The sequence below is a fragment of the Phoca vitulina genome, unplaced genomic scaffold (assembly GCF_004348235.1).
Source record: "Phoca vitulina isolate PV1807 unplaced genomic scaffold, GSC_HSeal_1.0 scaffold109, whole genome shotgun sequence".
NCBI classification, from domain to species: Eukaryota; Metazoa; Chordata; class Mammalia; order Carnivora; family Phocidae; genus Phoca; species Phoca vitulina.
In genome coordinates, this window is record NW_022589812.1 from 1,593,931 (window position 1) to 1,612,193 (window position 18,263).

Sequence of the window (18,263 nt, forward strand, 5' to 3'; positions counted from 1 at the left end):
TTCATCAGGGATATTGGTCTGTAATTCTCCTTTTTGATGGGGTCTTTCAGACAAACTGGATTTTAAACCAAAGACTGTAACAAAAGATGAAAAAGGGTACTATATCATAATAAAGGGATCTATCCAACAAGAAGATCTAACAACTGTGAATATTTATGCCCTCAACATGGGAGCACCCAAATATATAAAACAATTAATAACAAACATAAAGAAGCTCATTGATAATAATACAATACTAGTAGGGAACTTTAACACCCCACTTACAGCAATGGACAGATCATCTAAGCAGAAAATCAACAAGGAAACAATGGCTTTGAATGTCACACTGGACCAGATGGACTTAACAGATATATTCAGAACATTTCATTCCAATGCAGCAGAATAGACATTCTTTTCAAGTGCACATGGGACATTCTCCAGAATAGATCACATACTAGTCACAAATCAGCCCTCAACAAGTACAAAAAGATTGAGATCATACCATGCCTATTTTCTGACCACAATGCTATGAATGGGTCAACCAGGAAATCAAAGAAGAAATTAAAAAATACGGGGTGCCTGGGTGGCTCAGTCAGTTAAGCATCTGCCTTTGGCTCAGGTCATTATCTTGGGGTCCTGGGATCAAGTGCTGCATTGAGCTCCCTGCTCAGCAGGGAGCCTGCTTCTCTCTCTCTCTGCTCATGCTCTTTCTCTCTGTCTCTCTCAAATAAATAAATAAATTCTTTAAAAAAAAATTTAAAAAAAGAAATTAAAAAATACATGGAAATGAATGAAAATGAAGAGCATGGTCTTGAAGAGATACTTGTACACCCATGTTCATAGCAGGATTATTCACAATAGCCAAAAGGTAGGTTCAGTGGATGAATGGATAAACAGAATGGGGCACATCCATAAAATGGAATATTGTTCAGCCTTTAAAAAAAATGAAATTTGTGTCGTATGCTACAACATGGATGAACCTTGAAGATACTATGTTAAGTGAAATAAGCCAGTCACAGAAGGACAAATGTTGTATGTTTCCATTTATATGAGGTTCCTAGAGCAGTCAAATTCATAGAGACAGAAAGTAGAATGCTGGTTGCCAGGTGCTGGGAGGGTAGTGAACTGGGGAGATCTTGTATAATGAGGACAGAGTTTCCGTCTAGAAAGATGAGAAAGTTGTGGCGATGGATGGTGGTGATGATTGCACAGTAATGCAAATGCACTTAATACCACTGAACTGTATGCTTAAAAATGGTTAAAATGATGGACATCTAGGCTCTTTCCATAGTTTGGCTATTGTGGACATTGCTGCTATAAACATTGGGGTGCATGTGCCCTTTCAGATCACTACATTTGTATCTTTGGGGTAAATACCCAGTAGTGCAATTGCTGGGTCATAGGTTGCTCTATTTTCAAATTTTTGAGGAACCTCCATGAATGGATAAAGAAGATGTGGTATATATATACAATGGAATATTATGCAGCTATCAAAAAAATGAAATCTTGCCATTTGCAATGACGTGGATGGAACTAGAGGGTATTATGCTAAGCGAAATAAGTCAATCAGAGAAAGGCAAGTATCATATGATCTCACTGATATGAGGAATTTTAGAAACGAGACAGAGGATCATAGGGGAGGGGAGGGAAAAATGAAACAAGATGAAACCAGAGAGGGAGACAAACCATAAGAGACTCTTAATCTCAGGAAACAAACTGAGGGTTGCTGGAGTGGAGGGGGGTGGGAAGGATAGGATGGCTGGGTGATGGACATTGGGGAGGGTATGTGCTATGGTGAGCACTGTGAATTGTGTAAGACTGATGAATCACAGACCTGTACCCCTGAAACAAATAATACATTATATGTTAATTAAAAAATGGAAAAAAAACCCACAAAAAATGGTTAAAATGGTAAATTTTATGGTATGTATATTTGACCATAATAAAAAAGAAAAACAAAAAATAAATACCTAGAGAGGGGAAAACAAATAAATAAATCTAAGATAAATTTGCCTTTTTTGCTGTCATGCTCTGACAAGTATATAGTGGTATTTTCCAGAGACTACATGGCAGGTAACACTGCAACATAGTGGTAGAAACAAATAAAAGAATCCAACTATCTTCAGTAAGGAAGATGTGAAAGAGATTTGCAAAAATGTAAAACAAAGCTACTCTTTTCCTTTTTTTGTTTTAGAAAATATACTTACCTCTTTATTAAAACATATAATATTTGTGGTAATGTATAATGGTTTGCATCTGTTATTTGTAAAAGCACACATTTGTAAAATTTCTCTATTTTAATTTCTAATGTAGTAAATAGAGATAGATAGAACCCATATAAATAAAAGTTCTTTGGAGTGTAGAGGGGATCCTGAGATCAACAAGTCTACTAAGCATTGATGTGACAATTCCAAGACATGATTTATTCTACATGCATGTTTGTGCCAGCCCACCCTGAGCAGCAGATCTTCTCTTTCTTCAGGCTGGCAGGCGACCTCCAGGCCCAGCCCTGTGGTGGGTGAGCGGTGATGGGGATGAAATAGTGTGGAACTTCAGCCAACTGAGGGAACTCAGCCATCAGGCAGCCAATGTCCTTTCGGGGGCATGCGGCCTGCAGCCTGGGGACCGTGTGGCGGTGGTGCTGCCCCGAGTACCTGAGTGGTGGCTGGTGACCCTGGGCTGCATGCGAGCAGGTTGGTAATTGATTGCCTGGCCTGGTCACTATCTCCCTTGTGAAGCTGTTGGCAGAGAAATTCCACCACCCTTCCCAAAAGATGTCCCCTCTACATAGCATGCTGTCTCTCCTCATATGGAAATACCACCCTTTGTTCAATTATTAAGTAAACTGTGCACCAAGCACTGTACTAGAGGTTGCTAATTCTCAGATTAGCATAAAGAATCTCAGATTCTTTATCTGAGAAAAGCCGGGATGGGTGGCTGGACTTTAAGACACTACTATGGTGAGTTTCTACATGTCTCAGCCTGTGTTTTCACCAAAAGTGGAAACTGAACAAACCACTTATGTGTATGTGCTTTATTTGGGAGCTCCAGCGAGCAGAGTGTGGGACTGGGGAGTGTGAGACAAAACATGGTCTATACATTCATCTTTTTTTTTGTCTTTTTGACGAATGACATATGATAGAGAAAGAAAGCCAGGGAGATGGAGAAGTCATAGAAACTCTGGCAACTGGATGGATGCTTCAGGCTTTCACTAAAGTGAGGACCACAGGGAGAAGCAGATATGGGGCTATCAGGGTAAAATGGCAGGTTCAATTTGGGAACTGTTGAGTTAGAGATACCCATGTGATGTTCAAGAAGGGATGAGAAGTTCCAGTTACAATATAGATAGGTCCTGGGGATGTAATGGACAGCATGGGAACTATAGTTAACAATACTGTATTGTGTATTTGAAAGCCGCTAAGAGAGTAGATCTTAAAAGTTGTTATCACCAGAAAAGAAAATTTGTAATTATGTGTGGTGATGGATGTTAGCAAAGCGTGGTAATCATTTAATAATATATCCATATATCAAATTATTATGTGGTACACCTAAACTTAGTACAGTGTTATATGTCTATTATATACCAATTAAAATATGTATGGGAAAAAGAAAAGAAGGGATGGAAAGTGAGATGTTGCACTGAAGGGCACAATATCTGAGATGGAGACAGAAATTCAAGAATCATCAGCCTTTAGATTCAAGAGATGAGAAGTGGAGAGGTGTAAGAAGAGTCACAGAAACACCTGCACAACCTACCCTCATTCCCACCCGACCCTTCCTGGCTTCTCTCACATGTAACAGGTATTCTCATCAATAAGGAGGAAGATATAAGTATGGTCAAGACGTAGGAGTAATCAGAGGAAGTAGAAAGTAGGAACTTGAGGTCCCATGGAGAAAGTGAACAGGCCACACAAGGAAGATGACACCCTGAGAGATTACCGTCTGAAGGGAAGGAGAACTTAGTGTGGGACATGTGTCTGTTTTTCTGCGGGCCTGACTCAACATGGCCATTGTGTTGGAGACACACTGGAGTTGGTTAACAGGTCTGCAGTGTGGATCCTGAAGGTTAAGAGTGGGAAGAAAGTGAGCCAGGGGTAAAAGCTGTGCATGAGGAGGAACATGTGAAATAAGCTTTGTAAATGGTGAAATATAAGTCTAGTTATTCTCCAGAAGAATAAACAAAATCACACGGGTCTAATCAAGATAGAAGACAAAATCAAAGCTAAGAGCACTCTTGCCCAAGAAAATTCCGTGTTCCAGGTTTGGGAGAAGTAACCAGGCCCTAGAGCAGGACCTGTGTTTCAGGATGGAGAAATTCTAAGAGCCTTTCCGTAGTTTAATTACTGTATGAAAGTCTTTGGATACGTGAAACTTCCGTAGGGCATTGTGTGTGTGGGAGGCGCTTAGACTGTCCATGGCATGACATCAGGCAACTCAGTTTCTCTCCTTAGTCCTGGTTGACCCCTTACAGTTCTAACATACCCAGGAAATTGGTGGTCAAATCACTCTCTGATCTTTGGTGCCTTGCTACTGATATTCTCCATTGGTCATCCCTTCCTCAACCCATCTTCCCCCATTTGCTCCCTATTGGTTGATTACATCAAGCTTCTCTAGGGAAGAAGATAACCATCCCTCCCAGTTCTCTCTAAGACATTTGGCTTCTCTAGGCCTCGTCTTCATGCCTGGGACTATCCAGATGAAAGCCAAGGACATTCTCTATAGGCTGCAGGTGTCTAAAGCCAGGGCCATCGTGGCTGGGGATGAAGTGGCCCAGGTAGTGGACACTGTGGCCTCTGACTGCCCTTCTCTGAAAATGAAGCTACTCGTATCTGAGAAAAGCCGGGATGGGTGGCTGGACTTTAAGACACTACTACGGTGAGTTTCTACATGTCTCAGCCTGTGTTTTCACCAAAAGTGGAAACTGAACAAACCACTTATGTGTATGTGCTTTATTTGGAAGCTCCAGCGAGCAGAGTGTGGGACTGGGGAGTGTGAAGCAGGGATGAAGGAAAAGCTAATTTAAGAGTTTATTATTGAGTCACTGCATGCGATAAGTGGGCTTGATCTGCAGGGACCTCACAGAATGCCTCTCAGCATTATCCACTGAAGGACTGACAATCTTTGAGCCATCAGCCTCTGAGCCCCATTGGTGGACGGTTGTATGGGGGGTGGGTATCATCTACCCCATACTTCCAGGCTGCATATGCATGCATGCAGAGCAGGCTCAGAGTCCCATGCCATCATGGCAACAGAGAAATCCTGGGGCACAAGTGAATCAGCCATAGTCCACACCAGAAGCACTACCAAGTGGATTGAAATGCCCAGAGCTGTTTACTGCAAACCTGGCAGGAATCAGAGGTGAGGCCAAGAGCATCTGAGGTAAAACGCAGAGGATGATATAGTGAATATCCTCCTCTCACCCTCTGTATCTCTAAGCTAGGCTTCTAAAGCAGAGGACTCTATTAGTCCTTCCAGCAGTGTATGGCACGCTTGGCTGTAAGAATGCATTTCCCTGTCACATGTCTGGACTCCCTCCATTAGAGACATAGACCTTAAGAAACCCCTAGGGAGAACAAAAGCTTTTTCTAATGCCATGGTCTTTAAGATAACTGTCAGAGAAGTTGACAACATGCAACCAGCTTTGAAAGACTTGAAATTGGGACACTAGAGGAGATGTTCAAGAGAGGGAAGTCAAGGGAATAGAGGAGGTTGTATTGTGAAAACTGATACTAAATGAGCACCTACTATTAACTGGTATCCTGTGAGGGCTCCCAACAACAATCAGGTTAACATTTATGGAGTTTTTGCCAAGCAAGTTGCTCATTTTCTTTGTTACAGTTAATTTTCTCAGTAACTCTGTGAGATGGATATTATTGATAACATTTCACAGATACAGAAAGTGAAACTCAAAGAAGTTAAATAAATAGTCTGAAGTCACATCAAGTGCCGAATCTGAGTGGGTTTTGAGCCCAAGTGTGACTGACTCAGAATCCCTTGATCTTAATCATTCATAAGCACCCCTTCTGAAGTGGGTTGGCTGACTTGCCAGCATGGGGGAAGATGGGAAGAGATGAGTCGCCGGGACATCTAGTGTCCCAGGGAGATCTGAGAATGTGACAGTCTGTGTCTTTGTCAGAGAAGCATCTACCACTCATTGCTGTGTAGAGACTGGAAGCCAAGAAGCAGCTGCCATCTACTTCACCAGTGGGACTAGTGGCCTTCCCAAGATGGCAGAACACTCCCACTCAAGCCTGGGCATCAAGGCCAAGATGGATGCTGGGTAAGAGAAACCCTTTCTCTCTACAGAAAACTACATGACCAGGGCTTGAGACTTTTCTGAGCTCAAATCCAGTTCTCTTTGCATGGGCTACCATCTGCTGCTTCTGAGAAAGACAGTTGGGAAGCCGGGCAAGAGGGAGCATGGCTTAGCAAGCTGGGTATCTAGTGACCTTTGGTGGGACATTTTTGTTCCAGATAACTTGGGATCTCTAAACCTCTTCAGTACTTTGAGCCATGTGTCTAATAGGATTAGCACAAGGTCTATGTGCATTTCCCCCTCCAGTCCATCTATATCTTGTCCTTTGGAATGCTGGTAATTTGCTTTGATGCCACCCACATTCCAAGAGGGCATTTTGGCTGTCAGCATCAAATTACTTTTCAAATCTGTTGAGGTGGAAGCTATAATTGCATTAGAGTTTACCCTTGAACAATACAAGGGTTAGGGGCACTGGCCCCTGTGCTGCTGAAATCCAGGTATAACTTTTGACTACCCCAAAACTTAACTACTAATAACCTACTGTTGACCAGAAGCCTTACTGATAACATAATCAATTAACACCTATGTTGTATGTTATATGCATTATATACTGTATTCTACAATAAAGTATGCATGAGAAAAGAGCATTTTATTAAGAAAATCATAAAGTAGAGAAAATACATTTACAGTACTATACTGTATTGAAAAAAATCTGCATGTAAATGGACCCATGCAGTTCAAACCCATGTTGTTCAAGGGTCAACTGTAATGAAATGAACTGAGATCTCAGAATTTCTGAATCTCAGATCCCATAATTCAGAATTTTCTTTTACAATATATCAACCTCATCAATGGAATCAAAATACTGTGCCAAGGTTGTCATGCAATAATAAGAGATATTCAGGGTCTTTTTTTTTTTTCAGGATATCCTGCTTATCATGTTAAGTCTATTATTAGAACTGGAAAAATATTTTAATGCAAAAAATGTAAAAAACTTAAATGCCCCATCTATGAGTCTGTAGTACCAGAAAATTAAATTATTTAATAGAAATTATTTAATAGAAGAGCTATAGTAAAATGCAGTTTCAAAAAAATGGGATGATAAATCACTTAAATGTAAGTAAGATATTAAATTTCCACCCCTCACCCCAAAATTTGGTCCCAATATGCCAAATAGACCCAATTTCCCTACAGAGCTGAAAATATTAATCATCTTTGGTAAGAGACACATATTATGATGATTCCCAGCCACAGGGAAGTTCTTTGTGTCTAGCCTAAATTATTTTTGCTTTAAGACAGGGCTAATAACTTTTATTCTGGCCTGAAGAGAGGAGGGAGACACATTTCACCCTGTATAGGACCTTCAACTGTGCGTAGGCAGTTCATGATTCTTCAAGAAAAGAGAACCAAAGCTCTATCCAACCAAACTAGAACTTAGCAAGGCCACTTTCTAAAATTTTTTTTAATTAAAAAAAATTTTTATTATATTATGTTAGTCACCATACAATACATCATTAGTTTTTGATGTGCCGATCCACGACCCATTGTTTTCATATAACACCCAGTGCTCCATGCAGTACATGCCCTCCTTAATACCCGTCACCGAGCTAACCAATCTCCCCTCCCCCCTCCTATCTAAAACCCTGTTTGTTTCTCAGAGTCCATAGTCACTCATGATTCATCTCTCCCTCCGATTTCCGTCCCTTCATTTTTCCCTTCCTTCTCCTAATGTCCTCCATGCTATTCCTTATGTTCCACGAATAAGTGAAACCATATGATTATTGACTTTCTCTGCTTGACTTATTTCATTTAGCATAATCTCCTCCAGTCCCATCCATGTCGATGTAAAAGTTGGGTATTCATCCTTTCTGATGGCTGAGTAATATTCCATTGTATTTATGGACCACATCTTCTTTATCCATTCATCTGTTGAAGGGCATCTCAGCTCTTTCCACAGTTTGGCTATTGCAGACATTGCTGCTATGAACATTAGGGTGCATATGGCCCTTCTTTTCACTACATCTGTGTCTTTGGGGTAAATACCCAGTAGTGCAATTGCTGGGTCATAGGGTAGCTCTATTTTTAATTTTTTGAGGCACCTCCACACTGTTTTCCAAAGTGGCTGTACCAACTTGCATTCCCACCAACAATGTAAGAGGGTTCCCCTTTCTCCACAACCTCTCCAACATTTGTTGTTTCTCTCCCTGTCCATTTTTGCCATTCTAACTGGTGTAAGGTGGTATCTCAATGTGGTTTTGATTTGAATTTCCCTGATGGCTAATGATGATGAACATTTTTTCATGTGTCTGTTAGCCATTTGTATGTCTTCTTTGGAGAAGTGTCTGTTTTTGACTTGATTATTTGTTTTTTGGGTGTTGAGTTTGAGAAGTTCTTTATAGATCTTGGATACCAGCCCTTTATCTGTAGTGTCATTTGCAAATATCTTCTCCCATTCTGTGGGTTGCCTCTTTGTTTTGTTGACTGTTTCCTTTGTTGTGCAGAAGCTTTTTATCTTGATGAAGTCCCAAAAGTTCATTTTTGCTTTTGTTTCACTAGCTTTTGGAGATGTATCTTGAAAGAAGTTGCTGTGGCCGATGTCAAAGAGGTTACTGCCTATGTTCTCCTCTAGGATTTTGATGGATTCCTATCTCACATTGAGGTCTTTCATCCATTTTGAGTTTATCTTTGTGAATGGTGTTAGAGAATGGTCGAGTTTCATTCTTCTGCATGTGGCTGTCCAATTTTCCCAGCACCATTTATTGAAGAGACTGTCTTTTTTCCATTGCATGTTTTTTCCTGCTTTGTCGAAGATTATTTGACCATAGAGTTGAGGGTCCATATCTGGGTTCTCTATTCTGTTCCATTGGTCTATATGTCTGTTTTTGTGCCAGTACCATGCTGTCTTGGTGATCACAGCTTTGTAATATAGCTTGAAATCGGGCAACGTGATGCCCCCAGCTTTGTTTTTCTTTTTCAACATTTCCTTGGTGATTCAGGGTCTTTTCTGATTCCATACAAATTTTAGGATTGTTTGTTCCAGCACTTTGAAAAATGTCATTGGAATTTTGATCGGGATGGCATTGACGGTATAGATTGCTCTGGGTAGCATAGACATTTTAACAATGTTTATTCTTCCGATCCATGAGCATGGAATATTTTTCCATCTTTTTGTGTCTTCTTCAATTTCTTTCATGCGTGCTCTGTAGTTCCTAGAGTATAGATCCTTTACCTCTTTGGTTAGGTTTATTCCGAGGTATCTATGGTTTTTGGTGCTATTGTAAAGGGAATCGTTTCTCTAATTTCTCTTTCTACAGTTGCGTTGTTAGTGTATAAGAAAGCAACTGATTTCTGTGCATTGATTTTGTATCCTGCCACATTACTGAATTGCTGGATGAGTTCTAGTAATTTGGGGGTGGAGTCTTTTGGATTTTCCACATAAAGTATCATGTTGTCTGCGAAAAGAGAGAGTTTGACTTCTTCATTGCCAATTTGAATACCTTTTATTTCTTTTTGTTGTCTGATTGCTGTTGCTAGGACTTCTAGTACTATGTTGAACAATAGTGGCGAGAGTGGGCATCCTTGACATGTTCCTGATCTTAAGGGAAAGGCTCTCAGCTTTCCCCATTGAGGATGATATTCACTGTGGGTTTTTCATAGATGGATTTTATGAACTTGAGGAATGTTCCCTCTATCCCTCTACTCTGAAGAGTTTTAATCAGGAAAGGATGTTGTATTTTGTCAAATGCTTTTTCTGCATCAATTGAGAGGACCATATGGTTCTTCTCCCTCCTCTGATTAATGTGTTCTATCACACTGAATGATTTCCGAATGTTGAACCACCCTTGCATCCCAGGGATAAATCCCACTTGGTCGCGGTGGATGATCCTTTTAATGTATTGTTGGATCCTATTAGCTAGGATTTTGTTGAGGATTTTGGAATCCATATTCATCAGGGATATCCATCTGAAATTCTCCTTTTTGATGGGGTCTTTGCCTGGTTTGGGGATTAAGGTAATGCTGGCCTCATAGAATGAGTTTGGAAGTTTTCCTTCTGTTTCTATTTGTTGAAACAGCTTCAGTAGAATAGGTATTATTTCTTCTTTGAATGTTTGGTAGAATTCTCCAGGGAATCCATCAGGCCCTGGACTCTTGTTTTTTGGGAGGTTTTTGATCACTGCTTCAATCTTGTTACTGGTTATTGGCCTATTCAGGTTGTCAATTTCTTCCTGTTTCAGTCTTGGCAGCTTATAGGTTTCCAGGAAGGCCTCCATTTCATCCAGATTGCTCAGTTTATTAGCATATAGTTGTTGATAATAATTTCTAATAATTGTTTCTATTTCCTTGGTGTTAGTCATGATCTCTCCCCTTTCATTCATAATTTTATTAATTTGGGTGCTTTCTCTTTTCTTTTGCATAAGTCTGGCCAGTGGTTTATCGATCTTATTAATTCTTTCAAAGAACCAGCTTCTAGTTTCGTTGATCTGATCTACTGTGTTTTTGGTTTCTAATTCATTGATCTCTGCTCTAATTTTAATTATTTCTCTTCTAATGCGTGGCTCAGGCATCGTTTGTTGCTTTTTCTCTAGTTCTTTAAGGTGTAGAGTTAGTTGGTGAATTCGGGATTTTTCTATTTTTTTGAGTGAGGCTTGGATGGCTATGAATTTCCCCCTTAGGACCGCCTTTGCAGTATCCCATAGGTTTTGGACCGATGTGTTTTCATTCTCATTGATTTCCATGAATTGTTTAAGTTCTTCTTTGATTTCCTGGTTGACCCAAACATTCTTGAGCAGAGTGGTCTTTAGCTTCCAAGTGTTTGAATTTCTTCCAAATTTTTTCTTGTGATTGAGTTCCAGTTTTAAAGCATTACCATCTGAGAATTTGCAGGGAATAATCTCAGTCTTTTGGTATCGGTTGAGACCTATTTGTGACCCAGTATGTGGTCTATTCTGGAGAAAGTTTCATGTGTGCTCGAGAAGAATGAGTATTCTGTTGTTTTAGGGTGGAATGTTCTGTAAATATCTATGAGGTCCATCTTGTCCAATGTATCATTCAAAGCTCTTGTTTCCTTGTTGATTTTCTGCTTAGATGATCTGTCCGTTGCTGAGAGTGGAGTATTGAGGTCTCCTACAATTAACATATTGTTATCAATAGGACTCTTTATTTTGGTTAACAGTTGGCTTATGTAGATGGCTGCTCCTATTTTGGGGGCATAGATATTTACAATCGTTAGATCTTCTTGTTGGATAGACCCTTTAAGAATGATATAGTGTCCTTCTGTGTCTCTAATTACAGACTTTAGTTTAAAATCTAATTTGTCTGATATAAGAACTGATACCCTAGCTTTCTTTTGAGGTCCGCTGACATGGAAGGTGGATCTCCATCCCTTCACTTTCAGTCTGGATGTATCTTTAGGTTCAAAATGAGTCTCTTGTAGGCAGCATATGGAAGAGTCCTGTCTTTTTATCCAATCTGCAACCCTGTGCCGTTTTATGGGAGCGTTTAGGCCATTCACGTTGAGAGTGATTATTGAAAGATATGAATTAATTGTCATCATGTTGCCTGTGAAGACGTTGTTTTTATAGATTGACCCTGTAAATTTCTGTTGTATATGACTCTTGGGGTCTTTCTCCTTTTATAGAACCCCCCTTAATATTTTTTGCAGGGCCGGCTTAGTGGTCACGTATTCTTTCAGTTTCTGCCGGTCGTGGAAGCTCTGCATCTCTCCATCCATTCTAAATGACAGCCTTGCTGGATAAAGTATTCTTGGCTGTATGTTTTTCTCATTTAGTACCCTGAATATGTCTTGCCAGGCCTTTCTGGCTTGCCAGGTCTCTGTGGATAGGTCTGACGTTATTCTGATATTCCTCCCTCTGTACGTAAGGAATCTCTTCCCCCTAACTGCCCTTAAGATGGTTTCCTTGGTTCTAAGATTTGCAAGTTTTACTATTACATGCCGGGGTGTTGGCCTCTTTTCGTTGATCTTGGGAGGGGTCCTCTCTGCCTCTAGGACACGAATATTTGTTTCAATCCCCAGATTAGGGAAGTTCTCAGCTAAGATTTGCTCAAATACATCTTCTAGTCCTCTCTCTCTCTCCACTCCCTCCAGGATTCCAATTATTCTGACATTGGAACGCTTCATGGTGTCACTTATTTCTCTGATTCTATTTTCATGGATTCTGAGTTGTTTTTCCCTGGCCTCCTCTTTTCCCTTTTTATCTATTATATTGTCTTCCAGGTCGCTTATTCATTCTTCTGCCTCACTTACCCTAGCTCTTCGATTATCTAGATTGGATTGGATCTCATTGATAGCATTTTTAAGTTCTGCCAATTCAGCTTTCATTTCTGCCCTTAGAGACTCTATGTTGCCATTAATTGATTTCTCCATTCTAGCCATTGTCTTCACAATTGCTAGCCTGAATTCCATCTCCCACATCTTGGTTATATCTGCATTCATTTGTAAATCTGCAGCATAAGTCATAATCTCTGAGTCTTTTCTATTTTGGGGGTTCCTCCTCCTAGTCATTCTGTTGATGGATGTTTGAAGGAATGTATAGAGTCCAAATTATTGACCAGAACCCAAGCAAGATGCACCTGTTTTCTTGGGACCTTAGGGTTGCTGGCCTCTTGTTTTCCCAGCCTGTCTTCTGGGGGAGGGGCCTGCTGCGCTGTTACTCAGGCAACCCTGTTTGGGTGGAGTTGCCATGACCCCTGTGGCGGGGGATGGGCTCAGCAGGAATCAGTCTTTGGGGCTTTTGTTCTCTGGCGCCTTTCCCTGGCAGCTTTCCGCGTCTCTTCCGCGTCTCTTCTGCGAGTCAGAGCAGAAGAGACCGTTTCCAACCCTCTGCCTCAGAGCAGAGAGACCGCAGTCTGTTCTTCAATGAGCTCTCCAGGCCACACTGTCTCCATTTCTGTCCCTGCTGTTATAAACTGCAGCGGCCTGGGTTGTGCGCCCCTCCACAGCGCCCCCAGTCCTGCCTCCAGGTCGGGGCACGTCTCTGCCCTTTGTGCTTCTAAAACCACCAGCCGCTCCCAGTTCGCACGCGCGACCCCGCTGCTGTGGGTTTCTGCCCCCGGGGGCTGCCCTAAAGTCATTTCCCCCCCGCTGCTGGTCTGTGAGTCTGTGCCCCGTCCCCAGCACGTGAGGCTGTCGCTCACCGGCGGTGTAGGGTCCCCATGGACAGGCTCCCTCCCGCTGCCGTTTATCCTCCGATATCTGCCTGCAGAATCATGGCTCCCCGCTTCATACCTCGAAACCAACCGCCTGCGATATTCTGTTTGTAAAGATCCAGATCTTCTTACATCTCAGGCTGGTTTCGTGGGTGCTCAGAATGGTCTGGTAGATATCCAGCTCAATTCCGGGGACCAGTTGAAATAGGGTCCCCTACTCCTCCGCCATCTTTTCTTCTCCAAGGTGTCACAAGGCCACTTTTTAGAATATTCACTTAGATGTCTTTTGTTGGTAAACATTTTCTGGGTGGTTACCTCATGCCAAAAACTTTATTAAGTTCTGGGGATAAAATGAGAATGAGACCCAATTATCTGTTAGGTCATGTCAACTGAGGTCACACCTTCTGAATACTCACTCCTTCTTGAAATAGGACATGTGGCTAGAACAACTCTCCTTACCTCCGCCTGCTTATACTTATGTATAAGTGCTACAAACACACACACACACTTGCACACACTCACCCCACCCCCCAATACATACTCGTGCTCTGCCCACCCCATCATGCACTCATGTATTTGTATGTACATGTATTTCTTCTATATTCTCAGCATATGGACAGACCTGCAAACCTCTGACATAATGTGGACCATATCAGACACAGCTTGGATACTGAACATCTTGAGTTCATTTCTGGAACCTTGGACAGCAGGAGCATGCACATTTATCCATCTCTTGCCAAAGTTTGACCCAGTAGTCATTCTAAAGGTAAGACAGGATCCAGTTTGCACCAGAAGGTCAGAGGTAGCCCAAGGTTTGCACACTCCAGTTTATTTCAGTTTCTTTTCAATTCAGCAAATATTTACTAACTCTTGCCACATGGATGGACAGTATTTGGTAAGTAAGATGGAAATAGTCCCTGCCCTCCTTGAGCTCCTGGTCCAGGAAAGGAGAGAGACCCATATACAGATAAAAGGAATATATTTAGGAGGCAGTTATCATTGGCCATTCGTTCACTCAAAACATTTAATGGGCTCTTGCTTTGGTGTTGAGTATCAGATTTTTTCCTGTGGAACTTAATGGGACAGCCATTAAATAAAATCTACATGTTACATGACCCTGGAGGAACAAAGCAATGGAAATGGGTTTATTTTGCTTGAAAATGCACACCCTGTGTTGGATTCTACAACATAGATGGGGAGTTGGGCCTTTGATGTCCTGGGGCCTCCAGGTCTCTGAAGCAGTTGATGGTCCACTCAGACTTCTGTTTGGCTGGCAACAGAGACCCTGGGAGCAAACTGAGGCATGGTTGGCATACTTAAAGGTCAAAAGGTCAGGCATGGTCTGGATTCTCTCAAGAGATTCTCTTCAGATGGTTCCATCATTCTCTGTTTTAAACAAATTTAAACAGAGTAAGTGCCTTCTTCTGAAAAGGATTTGAAGTGGCTTTTATTAAATGACACAAGTGGAAAACAGCAACATGAAAACAGATGTAAAATTGTAAAGCATATTAGGAAAATATAGGGTGGAGATGTCAGTGGGTTGAGGGGGGTAGGATGAAGGGGAGTAAGGAGAAGTATAGCAAATAAGTAGCCGATTGTTTGTTGGGCTTCCTGTAAGGCAAAGCAATAAGGGAAATGAGAAAATTTTCATCACTTATACCAGTTCATCATGAACACTCAGAGGAGGGACACCTGGGTGGCTCAGATGGTTAAGCGTCTGCGTTCGGCTCAGGTCATGATCCCCAGGGTCCTGGAATAGAGTCCCGCACTGGGCTCCTTGCTCAGCGGGGAGCCTGCTTCTCCCTCTGCCCCTCCCACTGCTTGTCCTCATGCTTGCGCTCTCTCTCTCTCTGACAAATAAATAAAATCGTTTTTTTTTAAAAGGACACTCAGAGGAAATAATTGTGTGATGTGCTGATGTTAATCCTTTTTTTCTAGACATTTTTGCCTGAATCACTCTTTGTAATAAATTATGCACAAAGCAAAACATGGGATAGAGGTGGTGTTGCATCACAGTTAAAAGTATGGGCCAGAAATGCTGATTCCACTCCCTGCTGGTTGTATGACCTTGGGCAAATTATTTAACCCTCTGACTCACAGTTTTCCCTTCTTAAAATGTGGGTGTTAATATACACTCCATGAGGTTATCGTGAGAATTCAATGAGATAGCACAGGGCTGACAAGTATTCAGTACTACCTATTTTTAATAACACTTTTACTGAATTGTTTATAGGCACTTCTGACTTTTTTCTTTAAGATTTATTTATTTGAGAGAGAGAGAGCGTGTGTGTGTGGCCAGGGGGAGGGGCAAAGGGAGAGGGAGAGAAAGAATCCTCAAGCAGACTCCCTGCTGAGTATGGAGCCCAACGAGGGGCTGGATCTGAGGACCCTGAGATCATGACCCGAGCCAAGACCAAGAGTCGGCTGCTTAACTGACTGAGCTACCCAGATGCCCTGGTGCTTTTAACTTTTCAAAGCACGTTTATACCTGAATTATGTCCCAAAAATAGCTTCAGGAAAATAGGGCTGGAACTAATCTGTTAACAAAGCTAGTCCTGGAAGGTTAAGTGACTTAACCAAGACCATACGTCCAATTTGCAACACTGACTGAGCTCCTTCCCTTGGTGACTAGAGGTTTACATAATTCTAGAGGTGTGTTAATGGGGGCGAGTCTTTAAAGTGGCAGGAACAGTAAGCCAGGATTTGACAAAAATGTTCCAAATGAGTCCTGGACCCTTCTCTGTAATGATAGGTGGTTATTTCTTTGTTATTTTTGGCTTGAGGATTTGGCCTGAAATAGACAGAATAAAAAAGGTAAGATTTAAATCCAGAGACCAACTCCAGGGCCCATGCTTGCAACCACTGTGTATGCTGATAAGTTCAGCACCTAATCTGGTGGTTAGTGTCAGCCAGCTCTCTCCCTCTAGGTGCTGTCCAGCTACCCAATCAACAACATGGTAGGAGCACCCATTGTTTACCGGATGTTGGTACAACAGGATCTTTCTAGGTGATGGGGCTTTGGGGGTTGGTTTGAGCCTCCGGGTTTATTGGTCCATCCTCCTGCCTCCACCACATACACATATGCTCATCTCTCTGACCTGTTAAGCATGGGTTGCCCCATGAAGCCTACCTCATCATTAAAGTACCTGGAATCCTCTTTAGACCTGGACAGAGTTTGGTTCCAGGGAGGCTCAGGGGGAACATTTACCCCCTTTCTCTCCTTCAGTTACAAGTTCCCGCATCTCCAGAACTGCTTCAGTGGAGGAGAGACCCTCCTTCCAGACACTTTGGAGAACTGGAGGGCCCAGACAGGACTGGACATCCGAGAACTCTATGGCCAGACAGAAACGGTACCTGCTCCTAGGGCAACCATGGGCTTGTGCACCTGGTGGGCTTCAAAAGGCTCTCTGATAATAAAAATATGAGCCACCACTTATTCATGCACTTATTCAATAAATATTTATTGAGCACCTGCTGTGGAATAGGTATTGACAATTGAATAGAAACGAAGTAGCCAGAGCTCCTCCTCTCCTGGACATTACATTCTAGTGGTATTGGGGGGCTGAGACGTAAACTAATAGATACATGACATGGCAGACAGTGAGATGTTCTATGGAGGAAAGTAAAGCAGGTGACATGAGGTGACATGGGATGAGGGACTGGTATTTCCGATATGGTTGTCAGGAAAGTCCTCTGTAATGGGGTAACATTTTAGCAGAGACCCAAATTTATCAAGAATGTCAGACTCTGTCCTAAGCTGCTCAAACTAAAGTGAGGAATGGGGAGAAGAACCCACTAAGCCCCCCACCTTACCTGCTGAGATGTCTTCTTGGAACTCTTGGGGCCCCCTCTTGGGGCCCCCCAAAATTTACTTTGTACTGCTCTAAACTCTGCTGCTTTATCAAAACAACCTGAGGAATAGTTTCCCCAGCAAATTTTCCCCAGCAACCTTGCCTCTTACCTGTGACTCTCAGTACCTCTGGCCTCCTCTCCACTCTTTTATCCTACACCCCTCTACCGCTAATGGGTCCCTCTGGCAGGATTCCTGAGAGGGCTTATGGATGAGAGCACTGTGATGGGGAAGAACTTTGCAAATGTGGGTGAGGACAGTGGATGTGTGGCAAGGGCTTCTAGCCTTTCAGAAAAAGCCATGTTTAGGGAATGTTCCTTTAAACACCAGCATCTCTGTAGGATTCATTTTAGGATTCAAGCAGAACTAGCTCTCTTATGGGAAGTAATTTAATCCCATACAGTTTTAAAGGACTTTTGTGGTCTATGGACCCTTATTAAAGTATAGCTCCCTCAAAATAGATTAAAATGTGGCTGTCAGTTCCTTTTCCCTGGGTAGGGGTCAGTTGGAATGCTTTCTAAACAATGTAGTGCAACCCCCAGGGTGGGGGTTCCAGTAAAGTGGAGGAAGCCAGGAACAGGACTATGTTAAGATCTGCTCTGCTCTGCTAAATCTTTTCTTGTTTTTTTCTGTGACTGCTCCTGAGGTTTGCCAATCTGTCTACCAATCTTTTGCAGGGACTCACTTGCAGAGTTTCCAAGACCATGAAAATCAAACCTGGTTACCTGGGAACTGCTATTCCCCATTATGATGTGCAGGTTTGTTAGGGGCTCTAAGGAGGGAGGGAAAAATAGGGAATGCACTAATTTTTCAGGAATTTATTTATTACACTGTTCACTGAGGAAAAATCATGGAAATTAAAGATATTTAAATAATATTTAAAAAGGAAGGGTAATGATGAAAAGAAGGAAGGGAGGGAGGGAGGAAAGACGAAAGAAAATTAATCATATCCTTTTTTTTTATTATGTTATGTTAATCACCATACATCATTAGTTTTTGATGTAGTGTTCC

At 41.9% G+C, this 18,263-nt stretch overlaps 1 protein-coding gene across 1 annotated transcript in view; it reads left to right on the top strand.

Moving 5' to 3' along the window:
• Nucleotides 1–18,263, top strand: part of LOC116628023 (acyl-coenzyme A synthetase ACSM2B, mitochondrial-like) — a 38,331-nt gene that overhangs the window by 3,370 nt on the left and 16,698 nt on the right. The window contains exons 2-8 of the mRNA XM_032398063.1: nucleotides 2,462–2,672; nucleotides 4,647–4,854; nucleotides 6,116–6,259; nucleotides 14,012–14,168; nucleotides 16,330–16,409; nucleotides 16,629–16,752; nucleotides 17,930–18,010. Coding sequence (XP_032253954.1) covers nucleotides 2,462–2,672; nucleotides 4,647–4,854; nucleotides 6,116–6,259; nucleotides 14,012–14,168; nucleotides 16,330–16,409; nucleotides 16,629–16,752; nucleotides 17,930–18,010 — 1,005 coding nt within the window. The remainder of the gene's footprint in view (nucleotides 1–2,461; nucleotides 2,673–4,646; nucleotides 4,855–6,115; nucleotides 6,260–14,011; nucleotides 14,169–16,329; nucleotides 16,410–16,628; nucleotides 16,753–17,929; nucleotides 18,011–18,263) is intronic.